Source organism: Cygnus atratus, unplaced genomic scaffold (genome assembly GCF_013377495.2).
Source record: "Cygnus atratus isolate AKBS03 ecotype Queensland, Australia unplaced genomic scaffold, CAtr_DNAZoo_HiC_assembly HiC_scaffold_82, whole genome shotgun sequence".
NCBI classification, from domain to species: domain Eukaryota; kingdom Metazoa; phylum Chordata; class Aves; order Anseriformes; family Anatidae; genus Cygnus; species Cygnus atratus.
The window spans coordinates 1-21918 of NW_026110207.1; the positions used below are offsets into that span (position 1 = coordinate 1).

The following is a 21918-nucleotide window of genomic DNA, read 5'->3' on the forward strand; positions in this document are numbered from 1 at the left end:
CCAAACCGCCCCATTCCCCCTGTACCGTCCCTCAGCCCGTCCCTCCCCCCCACCGCCAACCCCCAACCTCCCACCCCCCCCCACCCCCCCCCCACCCCCGGTGCCCCTGCACCCAGCGCCGCGCTCCTTGCCCCCGCAGTGCACCAACGGGCACCTGATGTGCGCCGGCTGCTTCATCCACCTGCTGGCGGACGCGCGGCTGAAGGAGGAGCAGGCCACCTGCCCCAACTGCCGCTGCGAGATCAGCAAGAGCCTCTGCTGCCGCAACCTGGCCGTGGAGAAGGCGGTGAGCGAGCTGCCCTCCGAGTGCGCCTTCTGCGCCCAGCAGTTCCCCCGCTCGCTGCTCGAGCGGCACCAGAAGGAGGAGTGCCAGGACAGGTACGGCCGGGACGGGGCCAGGACTTGTGTGGCATGACGCGGGGACGGGACTGGGACGGGGACGGGGGTGGCACGGCGTTGGGAACGGGACCGGGATGCGTATGGCACGGCACGGGGATGGGACGGGTATGGCACGGCACCGGGATGGGTATGGCACGGCACGGGGATGGGACGGGTATGGCACGGCACCGGGATGGGTATGGCACGGCACGGGGACGGGACCAGGACGTGTATGGCATGACATGGGGACAGGACCAGGACGGGTACAGGTACGGCACGGGGACGGGTATGGCATGGCATGGGGACAGGTATGGCACAGTACGGGGACGGGACCAGGACAGGTATTGCACGGCACGGGGACGGGTACGGCATGGCACCGGGACAGGGATGGGACAGGTGTGGCATGGCATGGGGACGGGTACGGCACGGCATGGGGACAGGACCGGGACAGGCATGGCACGGCACCGGGACGGGGAGGGGACGGGTGCGGCACGGCACAGGGACGGGACCAGGACAGGCGTGGCACGGCACGGGGACGGGATGGGGACAGGACGGGTATGGCACGGCACGGGGACGGGGACAGGTAGGGGACAGCACGTGTGGTGGAGGGCTCCTGGTGCTCGCCGCGCGTGCCGGAGGAAGGAGGAGCAGCAGCAGCAGCGCGTGGCGAAGCCTTCACGCCGCTTCGTCCCGCGGTGCAGCCCCTCCTCGTCCTCGCCACGTGTCCCCGGTGGTGGCACGCACCAAACCCGCCCCGGTGGCTCTTTTGGTGCCGCTCCAGGGGTTTGGGGACACGTCGGCCGCCTCTGTCACTGTCCCAACCAAGGCTTGCTCCACAGCTGGCTCCGGCCACGTGGATTTGGCCCAAGGCAGTCGCCACGGCCAGCAGGAGCGGTGCCGTCGGGGCCTCGGTGCTCCCTGGGGGGCTCGCACACCCTCAGGGCCTCGTCTTCCCCAAAAAGTTGTCCCTCACGGCCGCTCCGTGCCCCGCAGGGTGACGCAGTGCAAGTACAAGCGCATCGGGTGCCCGTGGCAGGGCCCCTTCCACGAGCTGACGGTGCACGAGGCCGAGTGCACGCACCCGACCAAGACGGGCAACGAGCTGATGGAGATCCTGGACGAGATGGACCAAACGCGCAAGAAGGAGATGCAGCTCTACAACAGCATCTTCAGCCTGCTCAGCTTCGAGAAGATCGGCTACACAGGTAACGCGCGGCGGCGCTGGGCGGGGTGCTTGGGCCGGTGCCGCCTCCTCTCCGCGGGCACCGGGGCCGCTCGGTGCCTTTTTGTTGGGTTTTCCCATTTTTTTTTTTATTATTATTTTTTTTTTGGCGTTCCTCTTCCGAAGAAGAGCCCGCCATGCTTCCCCGTGGCTCCCCGCTCGTCTCCCGTGTCCCGGGGGGTTACAAACCGCCCCCCAGCCTCAGGAAACGTGGGGTCCCACCCGCTGCCGTGCGGGGCCAGGGGCACCGGGCCGACAGCCGGCACCAAAACCCCGCGGTGTCCGGTGAGCCCGGCGTCCTCCCGGCTCGTGGGCACGGTGCTGAGCCTCGGAGCGCTGCGGGAGACCCGAGGGTGCTTCGGCCCCAGGAGGCAAACGGGACGAGAGGAGAGCGGGGCCGGGGGGGGGGGGGGGAAGGATTTTCCCCTCGCCCGGGGGGGCTGCGGTGCCGAGGGGACGCCGCTAAGGACGCGGGGCTCGCTCCGGCCTCGGTGCCGGGGCTGCTGGCCCCGATCCTATTCTACGACTCCTCTGAGAATGCCCCAAAAACTCGGGCTCACCCCGGCCTTCGGGGGCACCCTCGGGCGCCCAGCTCGGAGCGCTGCAACGTGGGGGCAGCCGCTCCGCTCCCCCTTTTTTTTTTTTCCCCCCCGGTGTTTCTTGTCCGTGCCTCGCTGCCCCGCTCACGCCTCTGTACGCGACCCCAATAAAGCCGATTGCACCCGATCCGAATCCTGTCTGTGTGTCCTCCGCGGCCCGGCCCCGGCACCGCGCTCGCGGGGCCGCCACGAGCCGAGCCACCCGCGGCCCTTCTGCCTCCCCCGTCCCCTTATTCCTCCTCCCGTCCTCGTCCCTTGGGACCGCCGCGGCTCCGGGGTGCCCCCCAGGACCACCGCGGCTCCCGGATGCCCCTGTCCCTGCGGTGCGGTGCCGGCGCTGAGCCCGGCGCTGACGCGGTGCCGGCGCTGAGCCGGCGCTGACGCGGTGCCGGCACTGAGCCCGGTGCCGGTGCTGGCCCTGTGTTGGCGCTGAGCCCGGTGCCGGCGCTGACCCCGTGCTCTCCCCCCTTGTCCCGCAGAGGTGCAGTTCCGCCCGTACCGCACGGACGACTTCATCACGCGGCTGTACTACGAGACGCCGCGCCTGACGGTGCTCAACCAGACGTGGGTGCTGAAGGCGCGCGTCAACGACTCGGAGCGCAACCCCAACCTCTCCTGCAAGCGCACCCTCTCCTTCCAGCTCATCCTGAAGAGCAAGGTCAACTCGCCGCTGGAGTGCTCCTTCCTGCTGCTCGAGGGGCCCTACGACGACGTCAAGATCAACCCGGTCATCTACCACTTTGTCTTTACCAATGAGAACAATGAGACGGAGTACATGCCGCTCCCCATCGTGGACTCGGTGGAGTGCAACAAGCTGCTGGCGGCCAAGAACATCAACCTGCGCCTTTTTATATTCCAGATCCAGAAGTAGGCGAGGCCGCGGCGCCCGCGTGGCGCCGTCGCGATGCCGTCGCGGCGCCATCGTGGTGTCATCTTGGATGACCGCGGCGTCAGCGCGGGTGATCGCGGCGTCATCGTGGCGCCGTCATGGGCCGTCATCGTGGGATGATCGCGGCGTCGACGCGGTGCCGTCATGGCGTCATCATGGATGACCGCAGCGTCCTCTTGACGCCATCATGGCGCCACCGCGACGTCAGCGCGGCGTCATCATGGGCGATCACGGCGTCACCGTGGTGGCAGCGTGGCACCGGCGCGGCGCCATCGCGACGACGGCGTGGATGATCGCGGCGTCATCGCGCTGCCCTCGCGGCGTCCCCGTGCCTCGCGCGCCCGGCGCCGCCTCGCCGCGGTGCCCCTCGTGCCCGCGCCTGCATGCCGCAGCAGCCACAGCCTTCCTCCTCCTCCTCCTCCTCCTCCTCCTCCTCCTCCTCCTCGCCCCGGTGCCGGCGGCAGGCGCAGCGGGGGGGGCGCGGCGCGGCGCTCTGTACAGCGGGTCCTCTGTCTGTTTTACTAGGAGAATAAACCACGGGGGGGATTTTCCAAGGAGTCGGGCTCCCAGCGTGGCGCGCGGCCTCGGGGGGGCCCCCCAAAATTCGGGGGTGGGGGCTCAGGGGGGTCCCCCAAAATTTTTTTTTTGAGGGGGGGGGGAGTTCAGGGGGGGTCCCCAAACCCCCCGAACTTTGGGGGTGCGGAAGGGTGGGGGAGGAGCCATGGGGTTGCGTTGCCCCCCAGCCGCGTCCCCTGGCGCCGCGTCCGGCCTCTCCTCGACGCCCCCAGTTTGTCGCCAGTTCCCCCCCCCAGTTTGTCACTGGTCTTCCTCTGTTTTGTCACCGGTCTCCCCACGTGACGTCAGAGCCCCCCCCTCGTGATGTCAGAGCCCCCCCCAGGTGACATCATCTGGCACAGGGGGCGTGGGACGAGCTTGGGGGGCTGCAAGGTGGGGGGATACTGAGGGGACTGGGAGGCACTGGTTAGATGGGGACTGGTGGGGAGCGCTGGGGATACTGGGAGCAGCTGGGAACTACGGCCTATGGTACCGGGAGTGCTGGGGATGGTGACTGGGGGCACTGGGAGTCCTGGGGACAGGCACTGGTGGTGCTGGGAGTGCTTGGGACAGCCACTGGGAGTACTGGCATGGTGACTGGAGGGCACTGGGAGCAGCTGGGAGCTACAGCCTATGGTACTGGGAGTGCTGGGAATGGTGATCGGGGGCACTGGGAGAGGCATTGGTGGCACTGGGAGTACTGCGGGTGGTGACTGGTGGGCAGCTGGGAGCACTGTGGACAGGCACTGGTGGTACTGGGGTGCTTGGGACAGTCACTGGGAGTACTGGGATGGTGACTGGTGGCACTGGGAGCGCTGGTGGCCCTGTGACTGGTGTCACTGGTGTCCCTGCAACTGGTGCCCTGTAACCGGTGGCACTGGTGTCCCTGGTGTCCCTGTAACTGGTGGCACTGGGAGCACTGGTGTCCCTGTAACTGGTGTCACTGGTGGCACTGATGCCCCTGTAGCTGCTGGCACTGGTGTCCCTGGTGTCCCTGTAACTGGTGGCACTGGGAGCACTGGTGTCCCTGTAACTGGTGTCACTGGTGGCACTGATGCCCCTGTAGCTGCTGGCACTGGTGTCCCTGGTGTCCCTGTAACTGGTGGCACTGGCGGCACTGGTGTCACCGGTGCCCTGTAACTGGCGGTGCTGGTGCCACCGGTCCCACCGGGCCCCGTTCCCAGGAGGCACCGCGGGGGGCGGGGCCTCCCCTCCCAGCACCTCCCGGGGCGGGCCGCGGGGCACGCCGGGAGTTGTAGTCCGGGGGCGGGGCGGGGGCGGGGCCGTGCGCGGCGGCCAATGGGAGCGGCCGGTGCGCGTCTCCCCGCGCTGATTGGCTGGCGGCGGCGCGGGGGGCGGGCACAGCGCGCGGCGGGCGCGGGAGCGGCGGGGAATGAGCGGGGAGCGCGCGCTGCGGCGTGAGCGGGGGGGGCCTGGGGGGGCCTGGGGGGGCCTGGGGGGGCTGGGGGTTGTGGGGGGTAATGGGGGTGCTGGGAGCGCTGGGAACACTGGGGGGGATGGGGGGTAATGGGGGGGATACTGGGAGCACTGGGGGGTACTGGGGGTGTTGGGGGTACTGGGGGCACTGGGGGGGGATGGGGTGATGGGGGGTAATGGGGGGGTGGTGGGGTACTGGGGGGTTACTGGGAGGTACTGGGGGTAATGGGGGTGCTGGGGGGTACTGGGGATACTGGGAGCACTGGGAGGCAATGGGAGGGATGGGGTGCTGGGGGGTAATGGGGGGGTACTGGGAGGTACTGGGGGGTTACTGGGAAGTACTGGGGGTAATGGGGGTGCTGGGGGGTACTGGGGGCACTGGGGTAATGGGGGGGTACTGGGAGCACTGGGAGGCAATGGGGGGGATGGGGGTGCTGGGGGGTACTGGGAGCACTGGAAGGCAATGGGGGTGATGGGGTGATGGGGGTACTGGGAGGTACTGGGGGCACTGGGGTAATGGGGGGTACTGGGGGTACTGGAAGCACTGGGAGGCAATGGGGGGATGGGGTGATGAGGGGTACTGGGGGTAACGGGGGTACTGGGAGCACTGGGTGGTAGTAGGAGCACTGGGGGGTGCTGGGGTTACTGGGGCCAGGGGGGTGCTGGGGGCACTGGGGGGTGCTGGGGTAATGGGAGGGGTTACTGGGGGGGTTACTGGGGGATGCTGGGGATACTGGGGGGCGCTGGGGGCTTGGGGGGTTGGCACTGGGGGTGCTGGGAGCATGGGGAATAATGGGGGTACCGGGAGCACTGGGAATACTGGGGAGCAATGGGGGTGCTGGGGGTACTGGGGATAATGGGGGGTGCTGGGGGTGTTGGGGGTACTGGGGGCGCTGGGGATACTGGGAGTACTGGGAGGTACAGAGGGTACTGGAGGAACTTGGGGGCACTGGGGATACTGGGAGTGCTGAGGGGTGCTGGAGACACTGGGGGTACTGGGGGGCAGAGGTACTGGGGATACTGGGAGTGCTGGGTATAGTGGGAGCACTGGGAATACTGGGGGGTAGTGGGGTACTGGGGCTACTGGGAGCACTGGGGGGTGCTGGGGGGTAACGAGGGAGCTTGGGGGCACTGGAGGAACTGGGGGGCACCGGGGATACTGGGAGCGACGGGAGCACTGGGAGCGCTGGGTATACTGGGAGCATGGACTTGGGGCTCACTGTGAGCACTGGGAATACTGGGGGGTAGTGGGGTACTGGGGCTACTGGGAGCACTGGGAGGTGCTGGGGGGTAACGAGGGTGCTTGGGGGCACTGGGGATACTGGGAGCGACGGGAGCACTGGGAGCACCGGGTGCACTGGGAGCGCTGGCTTGGGGCTTACTGGGAGTGCTGAGGATACTGGGGAGTGCTGGGGATATACTGGGAGTACTGGAAGGTACAGAGGATACTGGAGGAACTGGGGGGCACCGGGGATACTGGGAGCGATGGGAGCACTGGGAGCACCGGGTATACTGGAAGCGCTGACTTGGGGCTCACAGGGAGTGCTGGGGATACTGGGGGGTGCTGGGGACATACTGGGAGCGCTGGGGGGTGCTAGGGGGTAACGAGGGGGCTTGGGGGCACTGGAGGAACCGGGGGGCACCGGGGATACTGGGAGCGACGGGAGCACTGGGAGCGCTGGCCTGGGGCTCCCTGCGAGTGCTGGACCGGGAGCACTGGTGTCTGCTGGACCGGGAGCGCTGGTGGCACTGGTGCCAGCCCCCCCCCCCCACCCCCCCCCCCCACTTCCCCAGAGCTGCAGAAGGCGAAGGAGAAGCTGCGGCGCGGCGGCGGTGGCGGCGGCGCGGAGGAGGCGGCGCTGTGCAACCAGCTGGGAGAGCTCCTGGCCAGCCATGGTGGGTCCCGGGGGGAGGGGGGGGTCCCGGGGGGGTGGGGGGTCCCGGTCCCCGGATGGGGGGGGGGGGTGTCGGTGACCCCGTGCGGTCGCGGCAGGGCGCTACGCGGAGGCGCTGGAGGAGCACCGGCGCGAGCTGCGGCTGCTGGAGGCGGCGGGCGACGGGCTGGGCTGCGCCGTGGCGCACCGCAAGATCGGCGAGCGCCTGGCCGAGCTGGGCAGCTACGAGGCGGCGCTGGAGGTGGGTGCCCCTGACCCTGACCCTTGGGGGGGGGGGGGGGGGCTTCTTTTTTTACGGGGGTGGTCCTGAAGGGTTTGGCTGACCCCGTCCCCGCAGCACCAGCGGCGGCACCTGGAGCTGGCGCGCGCCCTGGGGGACGCGGCGGAGCAGCAGCGCGCCTGGGCCACCATCGGGCGCACGCACATGTTCGTGGCCGAGAGCCGCGGCGGCGGCGGGGAGGAGGAGGCGGAGGGGGGGGAGGAGGTGACGGCGGCGCTGCGCGAGGCCGAGGGCGCCTTCCGCACCAGTTTGGCCATCGTGGAGGAGAAACTGGAGGGTGAGAGGCGGCTGGGGGCAAAGAGGGGCTGGGGGGGGGGGGGGGGGGTGGAGGGGGTGCTGGGGGGGTTCCTGAACACATCTGGGGTGGGGTGGGCATGGGGGGTCCTGCTGGGGGTCACTGAACCCGTCTGGGCATGGTTGGGGGGTCCTGGTGGTGGTGGGGGGGGGGGCCCCAATCCTCTGCCACGCCGCGGTGCCGCGGGACCGTGGCCGTGTCTTGCAGTGCCGCGCCGGAGCCCTGGTGTTGGCACCGGGGGCTGGGGGGTCCTCTTGGGGGTCCCCAAACCCATCTGGGCACCGGTTGGGGGGTCCTGGTGGTGGTGGTGGGGGGGTCCTGGTGATGGTGGGGGGACCCGAATCCTTCACTGTGCCGTGGGACCATGCCCGTGCCCTGTGCCCAGCAGGAGCGGTGCCGCGCTGGAGCCCTGGTGTTGGCTCTGGGGGCCGGGGGCTCCTCCTGGGGGTCCCCGAACCCATCTGGGCACCGGTTGGGGGGGGGGGGGGGGGGCCCCAACCCTTCGCGGCGCCGCGGTGCCATGGCCGTGTCCCGCAGGAGCGGTGCCGCGCCGGGAGCTGGCGGCGATGCGCACGCGGCTCTACCTCAACCTGGGGCTGGTGTACGACAGCCTGCGGGACGCGGGGCGCCGCGGGCGCTACCTGCAGCGCAGCGTCTTCGTGGCGGAGCGGGCGCGCCTGGACGAGGACCTGCAGCGCGCCTACTTCAACCTGGGCGCCATCCACCTGCGGCAGGGCCAGCACCCCCAGGCCCTGCGCTGCCTCCAGCGCGCCCGCGACTGCGCCCGCCGCATGCAGGACAAGGCGCTGGAGAGCGAGTGCTGCAGCAGCACGGCGCAGGTCGGGCTCGGGACCACCCCCCCCCCCCCCCCACATTGTTTTTTTAGCCCCCCCCCCCCCCCGGGGTCCGCCCTGGCGTCTTGATGAGGTTGGGGGGGGTCCCGGTGTCGTTCCCCTCCCCCTCCCAGGTCCTGCTGAGCCTCGGAGACTTCGCGGCCGCCAAGCGCTCGCTGAGGACGGCGTACGCGCTGGGCTCGCGGCAGCCCCACCAGCGGCACCTCGTGCGCTCCAACCTGCGCTACGGTGAGCTTGGGGGGGGGGGCGGAGGGGGGGGCCAGGGGCGCACGCACAAGGTGGTGACCCCCCCCCCCCCCACCCACCGCGGTCCCGCAGCCACCAAGGTGACGCGGCTGCAGGAGGCGCTGGAGGAGGCGGCGGGCGAGCCGGCGGCGGCGATGGCGCTGTGCGAGCGGCTGGGGGACGTCTTCTCCAGGCACGGGGACTTCAGGAGGGCCCTGGAGCACTACCAGCGGCAGGTGGGGGGGGTACTGGGGGCGCTGGGGGGCGCTGGGGGTGGGGGTGGGGGCTGAGGGGGCTGGGGGGCACGGGGTGGGGCTGGAGGTGTTGGGGATGGTGGGGGTACTGGGGGTACTGGAAGGCGCTGGGGATAGCGGGAGCACTGGGAATGCTGGGGGGTGCTGGGGTTACTGGGGGACAATGGGAGCACTGGGGATACTGGGGGTGCAGAGGACACTGGGGGGCACTGGGGGTGCTGGAGGCGTTGGGGATAGTGGGGGTACTGGGGGTACTGGAAGGCGCTGGGGACATCAGGAGCACTGGGAATACTGGGGGGTGCCGGGGGTAATGGGAGTGCTGGGGGGCACTGGGGATACTGGGGGTACTGAGGATATTGGGGGGCACGGGGGGTGCTGGAGGTGTTGGGGATAATGGGAGTGCTGGGGGTACTGGGGGTACTGGGAGGCGCTGGGGATAGTGGGAGCACTGGGAATACCGGGGGGGTGCTGGGAATAACGGGAGCGCTGAGAGTACTGGGGGGTGATGGGGATAATGGGGGGCACTGGGGACAATGGGGCATACTGGGGACAATGGGGGGCGCTGAGGATAATGGGTGCTGGGGGGCACTGGGGATACTGGGAGCACTGGGAATACTGGGGATACTGAGAGGCACTGGGAGTGCTGAGGATACTGGGGATAATGGGGCTCCTGGGGGGCACTGGGGGTACTGGGGATACTGGGGGTGCTGAGGGTACTGGGGGTCACTGGGGGTGCTGGAGGTGTTGGGGATAATGGGAGTACTGGGGGTACTGGAAGGCGCTGGGGATAGTGGGAGCACTGGGAATACCGGGGAGTGCTGGGGATAATGGGAGGAGCGCTGGGGGCACTGGGGACAATGGGGGTGTTGGGGGGCACTGGAGGTACTGGGAGCACTGGGACAATACTGGGGATAACGAGAGGCACTGGGGATGCTGGAGGTACTGGGAGCACTGGGAATACTGGGGGCAGTGAGGATAACGGGAGTGCTGAGGGTGTTGGGGATAATGGGAGCACTGGAGGTACTGGGGGGCACTGGGGATCCTGGGGGGCAGTGGGAGGCACTGGGAGCACTGGAGGTACTGGGAGGCGCTAGGGACACCAGGGGGCGCTGGGAGGTGCTGGGAGGCACTGGGAGCCCTGGGAATACTGGGAGCACTGGGGATAAAGGGAGTGCTGGGGATAACGGAAGCACTGGAGCTACTGGGAGGCACTGGGAGCACTGGAGGTACTGGGGGGTGCTGGGGACACAGGGGGGTGCTGGGAGGCACTGGGAGCCCTGGGAATACTGGGAGCACTGGGGATAAAGGGAGTGCTGGGGATAACGGAAGCATTGGAGCTACTGGGAGGCACTGGGAGCACTGGAGGTACCCGGGGGGGGGGCTTTGTCCCCGCTGACCCCCTTGCCCCCCCCCCCCCAGCTGAGCTACGCCGAGGCGCTGGGCCGCCCCGCGCCCGAGCTGGCCGCCATCCACGTCTCGCTGGCCACCACCTTCGGCGACCTGCAGGAGCCCGCGCGCGCCGAGCACCACTACCGGCAGGAGCTGGCGCTGCACCGCGGCGACGCCCTGGAGGTGAGCGGGGACCCCCCCCAACGGGCACAATTTGGGGGGGGGGGGGGGACCCCTCCCCGGGAAATAAAAGGGCACGGGGCCGGGACCCCCCCAGCTCGCCCCGGAGCCTGACGGGTGGCCGCGTGCAGGAGGGGAGGACGTGGCTGAGCATTGCGCTGGCCAAGGAGGAGGCGGGCGAGCCCCGCGCCGAGCTGGAGGCCTGCCTCGGGACGGCGCTGGAGCGGGCGGAGGCGGCGGGCGAGCTGCGGCTGCAGGTGAGGGCGCGGCGGCGAGCGCGGTGCCGAGCCGGTGCCGTGGTGCTGAGGCGGTGCCACGCCGCCGACCTGGTGCCGCAGTGCCACGGTGCCGACCCGGTGCCGCGGTGCCGCCACGGTGCCAACCCAGTGCTGTGGTGCCAACCCGGTGCCGCAGTGCCATGATGCCGACCTGGTGCCAACCCAGTGCTGTGGTGCCGTGGTGCTGCCACGGTGCCAGCCCAGCGCCATGGTGCCGAGCCGGTGCTGCAGTGCCGTGGCGCCACAGTGCCGACCCGGTGCCGTGGTGCCAACCTGGTGCCGCAGTGCCATGGTGCCACGGTGCCGACCCGATGGCACAGTGCCACGGTGCCGACCCAGTGCCACGGTGCCGTGGTGCCGAGCCGGTGCCGCAATGCCGTGGTGCCACGGTGCCGGCCCGGTGCCACGGTGCCGACCTGGCTCCATCCCTCCCGCCCCGCAGCGTCAGGTCCTGCGGCACCTCCACGCGCTGCAGCAGCGGGCCGGCAGCGCCGAGGCCGCCGACACCATGGCGAGGCTGCAGGGTCTGCCGGGGGGCGAGGAAGAGGAGGAGGAGGAAGAGCAGGAGAGCAGCGAGGCCCCTGAGGAGGAGAGCGACCTGGAGCTGTCGGAGAGCGGTGAGGGGCGCCCGGGGGTTCCCTGGAGTGCCGAGAGGAGGGGGGACGGGACCCCAAAATGTGGGTGAGGGGGGGGAGGGGACCCCCGGGACGCAGGAGAGCAGCGGGACCCCCGTGCCCGGCTGCGCCCCCGCTCACAGCCGTGCCGCAGAGGGGGAGGACGACGAGCTCGACGGCTACACCAAGAGCGTCCCCGGCCGCCGGCGCATCTGCAAGGTGAGAGATGGGGTCCTGGCACTGCTCCGCGCCCCCCAGGTGTGGGTCAGGCCCCCCAGGTGGGGGTCAGGGCCCCCCCATGTGCGGGTCAGGGCCCCCCAGGTGTGGGTCAGGCCCCCCAGATGCGGGTCAGGGCCTCCCAGGTGCAGGTCGAGGCCCCCAAGTGTGGGTCAGAGCCCCCCAGGTGTGGGTCAGGGCCCCCACCCAGCCCCCCCAAGCCCCTCGGGGGCCGTATCCCCACCACCCCTCCCTGTGCCCGCAGTGGAACCGCCGCAACGACCGGGGCGAGACCCCGCTGCACCGCGCCTGCATCGAGGGCGACCTGCGGCGGGTGCAGCTCTACCTTAAGCAGGTAAAAGGGTTGGGGAGGGGGGGGGACACACACATAACGGGACCCCCCCCCCGGCACTGGGGACACTGGTGGGGGCGTGGGCTCGCTCCTGGGGCGCCGCGGTGCCCGGCGGAGCCGTGCCGTGCCGGCCAGAGCGAAAGGATGCTGCTGGGGGGGGGGGGGTGGGTGACATCCCCATGGCTGGTGGCACGCAGTGACCGTCCCCTTGTGTCCCCCCCCCCCCCCCCACGCAGGGGCACCCCCTGAACCCCCGCGACTACTGCGGCTGGACCCCGCTGCACGAAGCCTGCAACCACGGGCACCTGGGTGAGCGCCGGGACCCCACTGCCCTGGGAGGCGGGGGGGGGGGGGGGGAGGGAAAGGGGCCAGATCCTGCCTGACATCCGCCCCCTTTTCCTTCCCCCCCCCTCTTGTGACACCCCCTCAGAGATCGTGCGGCTGCTGCTGGACCGGGGGGCGGCCGTGGACGACGCAGGGGGGGCCGGGCTGCGAGGGCATCACCCCCCTGCACGACGCGCTGGGCTGCGGCCACTTCGAGGTGGCCGAGCTGCTGGTGCAGCGCGGGGCCTCGCTGGCCGCCCGGAACGCCAAGGTGAGCACGGGGATGGGGACACGCCGGGGGGTCCCGGGGGCTGGGGGGGGCACGGTGAGACCCCCCCGGCCTCCCCGCAGGGCCTGACGCCGCTGGGGACGCTGGAGGAGTGGATCGGGCTCTACGGCAAGGAGCTGGACCAGGAGACGTGGCAGCGGTGCCGGGCCATGGAGCGCCTGCTCAAGGAGACGGCGGGCGGCGGTGAGCCCGGGGGTTTTGGGGGGGGGGGGGCGATGATGGGGTTCTGGGGTTCCGGGGTCCGCGCCGCCCCCCCGCTGAGCGTCTCTGTGCGCCCCACAGCGCCCGCCGCCCCCCGGGACTCGCAGCTCTTCGACGCCGAGCTCTCGGAGCCCCTCATCGCGGGCGGCGAGGACGCGGCGGGGGCGCAGCCGGAGCCGGGGGACCCCGACACGTCCCCGGCCATGTCCCCGCTGCGGCCGGCGCGGAAGCGGCCGCGGGGAGCGGAGGCAGCGGCGCCGGACCCGGCCGCCCCCGCCGGGGGCCAGGCTGAGTACGAAGCCGCCATCCGCGGCCTGGGCAGCACCAGGTCCCTCCCGGTCCCCGTCCCCGTCCCCGTCCCCACGGCGTCCCCGCGGCCGGCGCTGATCCCGGCCGAGGAGTACGTGGAGGACTGGCTGGAGGACGACCTGGCGGCGGCGGTGGCGGCGGCGCGAGGGGCGCGGAAGCGCTCGCGCCGGGAGCCGGGGGACGGAGCCGGGGAGCCCGGTGCCGCGCGGCGCCGCCAGAACCGCCCCGTGGGGAGAGCGGCACCGGGACGCAGCCGCGAGCGCCCCGAGAGCCCCGGCAGCCCCGCGCGGGCGGCTGAAGGCTCGGCAGGAGGCTGGAGGAGAGGAGGCGCAGGTGAGGGGATGGGGATGGGGGTGCAGGTGGAGGGGCCCCCGGAGGTCCTGAGCCGCTGCTCCCCCCTCCCAGCCGCCCCCTGGCCCTGCCCTGCCGCCCCCCATCCGAGTGCGGGTCCGGGTGCAGGACAACGTCTTCCTCATCCCTGTGCCCCAGAGGTAAGCACCTGGGACCCCGTCCCCCCGGGACCCCCATCCCTCCGGGACCCCCATCCTCCTGGGACCCCCATCTCCATCCCCGTGGGATCCCTGTCTCTATGGGCCCTCTGTCCCCAGGAGACCCCTGTCCCTGTCCCCATGGGGCCCCTGTGCCCCTGAGACCCCCATTGCCATTCCTCTGAATCCCCTGTCCCCAAGGGTCCCCCGTCCCCACGGGAACCCCAGTCCCCAAGGGACCCCCATCCCCATCTCCACAGGACCCCCACCTCCATCCCTGTCCCCACGGGACCTCCATCCCCATGAGACCCCCCAACCCCATGCCCTTAAGACCCCCATCCCTGTGGTCCCCCCACCCCTTTCCCTGTCCCCCCGAGATCCTCATTCCCTTGAGACCCCATCCCCATGCCCCCCTGTCCCCATCCCCATGGGACCCCCGTCTCCATCCCTGTCCCCACGGGACCCCCATCCCCAAGAGATCCTCATCCCACTGAGACCCCTGTCACTGTCCCCATGGGACCCTCATCCCTGTCCCCATTGGTCTCCCATCCCCATGAGACCCTCCCATCCCCATGAGACCCCCTTAAGACCTCCATCCCTGTGGTCCCCCCACCCCTTTCCCTGTCCCCCTGAGATCCTCATTCCCTTGAGACCCCCATACCATGCGCCCCCCGTCCCCGTGCCCATCCCGGTGACGCCCGCCCGGTGCCGCGGCAGCGACGGCCGCTGCCGTGGGCTGGCTGGCGGCGCAGGCGGCCGAGCGCTACTACCAGGCGTGCGGGCTGCTGCCGCGCCTCACCCTGACCAAGGAGGGGGCCCTGCTGGCCCCCCAGGACCTGGTGGGGGACGTGCTGCAGAGCAACGAGGAGGTGAGCGCGGCCCCGTCCCCGTCCCCGTCCCCGTGGGGACAGAGGTGTCACCGGGACGGCCACCCGCAGGTGCTGGCCGAGGTGCAGTGCTGGGACCTGCCGCCCCTGGCCGAGCGCTACCGCAAGGCGTGCCGGAGCCTGGCCCTGGGTGAGGAGCACGGCCCCCAGCCCCCTGTGTCACCTCCCTGCCTGTGCCAGGACCCCTGACCCCCCCCGTGTCACCTCCCGCCTGTGCCAGGACCCCTGGACCACCCCCATGTCACCTCCCGCCTGTGGCAGAACCCCCAACCCCCCTATCCCCCATGCCAGGACCCTATCAGCTCCCTGTCCCCCCCCCGGCCCGTGTCACCCCCATGTCCTGTGTGCCAGGACCCCGTCCCCTCTCCGTCCCCTCCCTACCCCATGTGCCACCGCCTTTGTCACCTCCCCGTCATCGCCCTGTCCCGCGTGCCAGGACCCTGTCACCTCCCTGCCGTCTCCGTTCTGTGCCCGTCCTGCGTGCCACCACCCCTGTCACCTCCCTGCCGCCACCCTCGTCACCTCCGTCACCTCCCCATCTCCTTCCCAGCTTACACCAGCACCCGTGTCACCTCCTTGTCACCTCCCTGCCACATCCTTACCACTTTGCTGCCACCTCCCTGTCACCTCCCTGTCCCCCCCATGTCACTCTCCCTGTCCCCCCCGTGTTACCTCCCTGTCCCATGCACCAGCCCCTCGGGGACCAACCCCAGGTAGCGTGGGGCTGGAACGCAGCCCCCACACCCTGTGCCATGACCCCCCCGGTCTCCATGTCCCTGTCCTGGTCCCCTCATCCCTGTCCTGGTCCCCGCGTCCCCATCCCGGTCCCCGCATCCCCTCGGTCCCCGCAGAGCCGCAGCCGCTGCTGCTGAAGGCGACGGAGCTGCAGGAGCAGAGCCCCGCGTTCAGCGCCGGGGGCCTGGCCCCGCGCCCCCCCCAGCTCCCGCCGCTGCTGCGGGCGCTGAAGCTGCAGGCGCCCCTGCGGCAGCTGCGCCTGGGGGGCTGCGGGCTGGCCGACGGGCACGGCGCCGAGCTCAGCGCCGCGCTCAGCACCCTGCCCGGCCTCGTCCTCCTCGACCTCTCCGGCAACCGGCTCGGCGCCCGGGGGCTGCAGCACCTCGCCGAGCCCGGCGTCGCTTTCCAGGTTAGGGCCGGGGGGGGGGGCTTGGTGGGGGGGGGAGGGGGCGTCCCGGCACCCCCGGTGCTGCGTCGGGGTGCTCAGCCCGGTCCCCGCCGCCGGCAGAGCCTGGAGGAGCTGGACCTGAGCCTGAACCCGCTGGGCGACGCCGGCTGCCGGCCGCTGGCGCTGCTGCTGCGCGCCTGCCCCGCGCTCACCGCGCTGCGCCTGCGCGCCTGCGGCTTCGCCGACGGCTTCTCCCGGCACTGCCGCCTCGGGCTGAGCGACGCCCTGGCAGGTGAGCGACCCCCCGGACCCTCGCCCCCCCTCGCCATGGGGGGGGGGGTCCGGGGGCTGCCGTGACGTCGGTGTCCCCTCCCTCCAGGAGCGTCGCAGCTGCGGGCGCTGGCGCTGTCCTGCAACGCGTTGGGCGCAGCGGGGCTGGAGCCGCTCCTGCGCGGCCTCCCCGCCGGCACGCTCGGGCACCTGGACATCGGCTCCGTGGCGGGGCCGGACCCCCGGCCCCTCGCCGCCGCCGTCGGCAGCTTCCTGGAGCGGGTAAGTGGCTGCTCCCCGCCGCCGGCCCCGCGGGGACGCCGGGGACACTGGAGCCGACGGCCGCGGGGCTTCCGCAGGGCGGCTGCGCGCTCGCGCACCTCGCGCTGTCCGGGAACGGCTTGGACGACGCGGCCGTCGCCGAGGTGGCCAGGTGAGGGGCTGGGGGGGACAATGGGGGGCTGGGCTGGGCTGGGCTGGGTGTCCCCCACGGCACCATCACCCAGTGTCCTCGGTGTCCCCCTGTGGCACCATCACCCAACGCTCTTCGTGTTCCCCATGGCACCAGCACCCCACGTCCTCGGTGTCGCCCTTGGCACCGTCACCCTTTCCCCTCAGTGTCCCCCAGGCATTGTCCCCCGGTGCCCTTGGGGCCCCAACCCCCCCCCTTGGCACGGTCACCCAATGCTCTTCACGACCCCCATGGCACCATCACCCAACACCCTCAGCGCCCCCCGTGGCACCGTCACCCTCCCCCTCCCACCACACGCACCCAGCGATGCCCCCCTGCCGCCGGGGCCATTCCTGGCCCCCCCCCTCCATTACCTTGCCCCCCGCCCGCAGGCGCCTCCCCGCCTGCCCCTCCCTGGTCTCGCTGGACCTCTCGGCCAACCCCGGCATCAGCGCCGTGGGCCTGCGGACGCTGCTGTCGGCGCTGGGCGAGCGGAGCCAGGGGCTGCGGTACCTCAGCCTGGCAGGTAGGCACGGAGACGGGGGGGTTGGGGGGACACCCCCCCCCCCCGTGAGACCCCCGCGGTGACGTTGTCCCCGTCCCCGAGGCTGCTCCGTGGAGGGGCCCCTGGACGGCACCACCTGGGCCAGGGCGGCCGCCGGCGTGCGGGACCTGCGGCTCTGCGGCCGCGGCGTGAGCCGGCGCGACCAGCGGGACGCGGGGCAGGCCTGGCGCGGGCCCCCCGGCACCGGCCTCTGCGCCGTCACGCGCCACCGCAAGCTCTTCTGTACCAGCCTCTGAGCGCCCGGCACCACCGCCCTCGGAGCCGTGACGTCGCGATACGGGGACGTTGGGACTTGGGGGGTGCCACCGTGTGTGGACGTGGCCTCTGCACCCAGCCGCGTGCTGGTGGCCGTGGGAACGAGGACCAAGTCCTTCTGTCCCTTTTACGTACCCGTCCCCGTGCCACCACCAGGAGGTGGCACCAAGGGACAGCGCCACGAGGACGCGCGCCCGACTTGGGGCCGCCGCGCTCGCGGGTGGTTTTAGCCTCGTTGAGGACATTATATGGTATTTATGAGCGTGGCCATGGCTGCTTTCTGGGGTCACTCCTGGATGGGGGTGTCCCACCCGTGGGACACGTCACCTGCCCACCCACAGGACGCAGGCGAAGGACGAGGGCTGGCCGAGGGGTTTATTGCCCATCCCCGCGCGCGGCAGCGCCGCAGACGGGGGCCACCACAGCGTTTTGGGGCCGCGGCGCCCCCGTAACGCGCTGGGGATGCGGGGCAGCGGTGGCGCGGGCGCCTCAGGCGTGCAGGAAGCGGTTGAAGGCGTTGTAGGCGGACTCGAGGTCGAACAGCATCTGCCGCACCTGGGAGTCGTCCAGCTCGTCCGAGGCCGACATCCCGCTCAGCGTCTGCAGCCTGCGGGGAGCGGGCGGCGTCGGCAGGGGTCCCCCAAAACGCCCCCTCACCCACCCACGGGCGCAGGCCCCGCACTCACCACTGGTTCACCTTCTGGCGGCCCTCGAAGTCGGGGGGCAGGTGGCTCATGCGGTTCATCGTCTCCATCAGCTCCCGCAGGTCCGGCTGGATCTGGGGGCGGCGGCCGCGGTGAGCCGGGGCCACCCCAAAACACCGGGGCCACCCCAAAACACCGGGGCCACATCCCTACCTCGTCCATGGCGCGGATCTCCAGGCGCAGCTTGTCCATCACGGTGATGAAGAGCTGCGGGAGAGGAAGGGTCGGCGCGGTGCGGCCCCCACCCCGCGGCTGCCTCCCCCCCCCAGCCCGAAGGCGGCCCCGCGGCGCGGGCGACGTACGGAGACGATGTCGGCGATGCAGCGGTTGAGGTTGCCCTTGTCGTCCTTGATGGTGATGGGCCGGTCCTCCTTGATCCTCTCCATGGCCAGCGGGCAGTCGAGCTGCGGGGTGCGAGGGTGTGAGCAGGCGCCCGAAGGTGGGTGTCCCACAGGAATGGGCACCCAAAAGTGGGCATCCCACAAGTGGGCATCCCACAGGGAACAGGCACCCAAAGGTGGGCATCCTGCAGGGAACCGGCACCCAAAAATGGGCGTCCTGTGGGGAACAGGCACCCAAAAGCAGTTGTCCCCTGGGGAACGGGCACCCAGAAGTGTGTGTCCCCTGGGGAACGGGCACCCAACAGGCATCCAAAGGTGGGCATCCCAAAAGCGGGCATCCCACAGGGAATGGGCACCCAAAAACAGGTGTGCCATGGGGAACAGGCACCCAAAAGTGGGTGCCCCGTAGGGAACAGGAACCCAATAGGCACCCAAAAGCGGGTGTCCCATGGGGAACGGGCACCCAAAAGCGTGTGTCCTGTGGGGAATGGGCACCCAACAGGCACCCAAAAACGGGAATCCCACAAGTGGGCATCCCATGGGGAACGGGCACCCAAAAGTGGGCATCCCACAGGGAACTGGCACCCAAAAATGGGTATCCCACGGGGAACAGGCACCCAAAAGCAGGTGTCCTGTGGGGAACGGGCACTTAAAAACGGGTGCCCTGTAGGAAATGGGCACCCAAAAGCAGTTGTCCCAGAGGGAACAGGCACCCAAAAGTGAGCATCCGACAGGGAACGGGCACCCAAAAGCGGGCTTCCCACGGGGAACGGGCACCCAAAGGTGGGTGTCCCTGAGGGGAACGGGCACCTGAAAGCGGGCGTCCCATGGGGAATGGGCACCCAAGAGTGGGTGTCCCATGGGGAACGCCCTGACTGTGGCTCTCCAGCCAGCCAGGAGGCAAGTGCCCGAGGTGGGGCCGGCACAGAGGGCGGGTGGCGCAGCGCGAAGGCAGTATGTGCGCGCACAGCCCCGACCCCGACTCACGCGGAACTTGCGGCAGAAGTCATCGATGGAGCTGATCTCGGAGCCCTGCACCTGCTTGAGGGCGGCTTTGAACTGCACCAGGAGGCGGGAGCAGGCCGCGGTGTACCTGGGCAGGGCGGCAGGGGACGGGCAGGCAGCGAGCGCCCCGCGGCCCCCCCGAGGGGACAAAGGGGACAAGGGGGACAGGGCCGAGGCCCCTCCCGGCGGAGCCGCGATGCCGCCGGGGCGGTCGCAGCACGGGGACTCACTCGTTGGGGGAGACGCAGTCCTTGATGTAGGCCTTCTCCAGCGCCTGCAGCGTCTTCACCACGGCGAAGAGCTCGGCCATGTTGTCGTACCTGCGGGCAGGGCGGCCGTGGGGCGCGGGGCAGGGCTGTGGGGCAGGGTCGTGGGGCACAGGGCAGGGTATGGGGCACAGAGTAGGGCGGTGGGGCATGGAGCAGGGCCGTGGGGCAGGGCTGTGGGGCACGGAGCAGGGTGGTGGGGTATAGAGCAGGGTGGTGGGGCACAGGGCAGGGTATGGGGCACGCGGCAGGGCCGTGGGGCATGGAGTGGGGCCGTGGGGCAGAGGACGCAGCGGTAGGGGGGAGATGGGCACTGCCACAGAGGGGGGGCTGCGGTGGTGGTGGTGGGGCAGGGAATGGGGGACTGGGGGGGGGAAAGGAGGTGTGGGGGGAGAGCGGGGGGCTGCGCTGGACAGGGGGGCCTCGTGGTGGGTGATGGCGTGTCGAGGATAACGGGGTGGTGTGGTGGGTGACGGGGTCCCATGGTGGGTGAGGGGGTGCTGGGGTGGGTAATGGGGTGTTGTGGTGGGCGATGGGACCTCGTGATGGGTGACAGGGTGCTGTGGCAGGTGATGCGGCCTGGTGATGGGTGATGGGGTGTTGCGATGGGTGACGGGGTGTCATGAGGTATTGTGGCGGGTGTCAGGGTGCCGTGCTGGGTGAGGGGTGTCGTGAGATGCCGTGATGGGCGATGTGGTGTCGTGAGGTGCTGCGCTGGGTGACGGGGTGTTGTGATGGGTGGCGCGGTGTTCTGATGGGCAGTGGGGTGTCGTGAGGTGCTGTGGTGGGTGGCAGGGTGCTGTGACAGGCGATGCGGCCTCGTGATGGGTGGAGGGGTGCTGGGGGGCGCGGTGCTGTGAGGTGCTGTGACAGGGCGCTACGATGGGTGAGGGGTGCTATGACAGGTGATGGGGTGTCGTGAGGTGTCGTTTGGGCCCCTCGCTACAGGAAGGACATGGACGTGCTCGAGCGAGTCCAGAGAAGGGCGACCAAGCTGGTGAGGGGTCTGGAGAACAAGTCTTACGAGGAGCGGCTGAGGGAGCTGGGCTTGTTCAGCCTGGAGAAGAGGAGGCTCAGGGGCGACCTTATCGCTCTCTACAGGTACCTTAAAGGAGGCTGTAGGCGAGGTGGGGGTTGGTCTGTTCTCCCACGTGCCTGGTGACAGGACGAGGGGGAATGGGCGAAAGTTGCGCCAGGGGAGGTTTAGGTTGGATGTTAGGAAGTACTTCTTTACCGAAAGGGTTATTAAGCATTGGAACGGGCTGCCCAGGGAGGTGGTGGAGTCGCCATCCCTGGAGGTCTTTAAAAGACGTTTAGATGTAGAGCTTAGCGATATGGTTTAGTGGAGTACTTAGTGTTAGGTCGGAGGTTGGACTCGATGATCTTGAGGTCTCTTCCAACCTAGAAATCTGTGTCTGTGTCTGTGTCTGTGTCTGTGATGGGGGACGCGGTGCTGTGAGGTGCTATGACGGGGGATGGGGTGCTGTGACGGGTGACGGGGTGTCGTGGGATGTCGTGACGGCTGACGCGGTGCTGTGACGGGTGACGGGGTGTCACGGGGTGCTGGGCTGGGTGCCGGCGCTGTGCTCACCTCTCCCTCTCCCGCGCGTTCTTGTAGAGCTTCACCTCCTGCAGGACGCAGCGCGGCCGGGTCACAACGGGGGGGCTGCACCGGGGGGGTCCCAACCCCGGGGGGTCCCAACCTGGGGGTCCCAAGCCGGGGCTCTCCCCGGAGGTCCCAACCCAGGGGGTCCCGTCCCGGGGGTCCCAACTGGGGGTCCCATACCAGGGTCCCATCCCAGGGGGTCCCATCTCGGGGGGTCCCAACCCAGGGCTCACACCGGGGGTCCCGTCCTGGGGGTCCCAACCTGGGGGGTCCTGTCCTGGGGGGGTCCCAACTGGGGGGTCCCAACCGGGGGTTCCAACCGGGGGGGTCCCAACCAGGGGGGGTCCCGTCCTGGGGGTCCCGTCCTGGGGGGTCCCAACCCGGGGCTCACACCGGGGGTCCCATCCCGGGGGTCCCAACCGGGGGTCCCAGGCCGGGAGGTCCCAAAACGGGGGGGTCCCATCCCGGCGGTCCCATCCCGGGGGTCCCGTCCCGGTGCCCCCCCGCTCACCTCGTACAGCTCCGGCCGAGCCCCGGGACCTGCGGGGGGGTTGGGGGGGGGAGGGGGAAACCGTGAGCACAGCCCCGGCCCCCCCCGTCCCGTCCCGTCCCCCCCCCGCCCCCCCGCTCACCGCCCAGCCCCGGCGGGGCCGCCACGCCGTGGAACATCGCGGGGGGGCCGGGGGGGGGGGGTCGGGACGGGGCCGGGGCTGGGGCCTCCCCCCGCAGAGCTCCCGGGGCCGCAAAATGGCGGCGGGGCGGGGAGGGGCGGGGCTAAGGGGGTGGGGGCGGGGCCATTGGTGGGAGGGGAAGGGAAGGGAAGGGAAGGGAAGGGAAGGGAAGGGAAGGGAAGGGAAGGGAAGGGAAGGGAAGGGAAGGGAAGGGAAGGGAAGGGAAGGGAAGGGAAGGGAAGGGAAGGGAA

The 21918-nt window shown here is 70.7% G+C and overlaps 3 protein-coding genes across 3 annotated transcripts; 2 read left to right on the forward strand and 1 right to left on the reverse strand.

Moving 5' to 3' along the window:
• The first annotated feature begins 142 nt into the window (after nucleotides 1–142).
• Nucleotides 143–3559, forward strand: ZFTRAF1 (zinc finger TRAF-type containing 1). Its single transcript, XM_035572293.2, has 3 exons — nucleotides 143–378; nucleotides 1372–1583; nucleotides 2679–3559. Exons 1-3 carry the CDS (start codon nucleotides 158–160, stop codon nucleotides 3068–3070), a joined length of 825 nt encoding a protein of 274 aa, XP_035428186.1. The 5' UTR covers nucleotides 143–157; the 3' UTR covers nucleotides 3071–3559.
• On the forward strand, nucleotides 3276–17340 carry TONSL (tonsoku like, DNA repair protein). The gene is given in 26 exon segments (XM_035572297.1): nucleotides 3276–3423; nucleotides 6875–6976; nucleotides 7074–7216; nucleotides 7313–7532; nucleotides 8088–8389; nucleotides 8518–8632; nucleotides 8723–8865; nucleotides 10303–10455; nucleotides 10584–10709; nucleotides 11173–11374; nucleotides 11499–11563; nucleotides 11826–11915; nucleotides 12149–12221; nucleotides 12343–12386; nucleotides 12388–12507; nucleotides 12588–12708; nucleotides 12808–13262; nucleotides 13441–13523; nucleotides 14233–14392; nucleotides 14462–14550; nucleotides 15272–15542; nucleotides 15633–15825; nucleotides 15913–16085; nucleotides 16163–16236; nucleotides 16647–16780; nucleotides 16862–17340. Coding segments are annotated over 26 exon segments (3993 nt in total). The 3' UTR covers nucleotides 17056–17340.
• Nucleotides 17341–17435: 95 nt separating this feature from the next.
• Nucleotides 17436–21715, reverse strand: VPS28 (VPS28 subunit of ESCRT-I). Its single transcript, XM_035572292.2, has 9 exons — nucleotides 21629–21715; nucleotides 21508–21536; nucleotides 20982–21019; nucleotides 19355–19444; nucleotides 19107–19212; nucleotides 18081–18182; nucleotides 17932–17985; nucleotides 17761–17852; nucleotides 17436–17681 (listed from the first exon to the last, which is right to left on the reverse strand). The coding sequence occupies exons 1-9, from the start codon at nucleotides 21663–21665 to the stop codon at nucleotides 17564–17566; spliced, it is 666 nt and encodes a 221-aa protein (XP_035428185.1). The 5' UTR covers nucleotides 21666–21715; the 3' UTR covers nucleotides 17436–17563.
• Nucleotides 21716–21918: the final 203 nt, after the last annotated feature.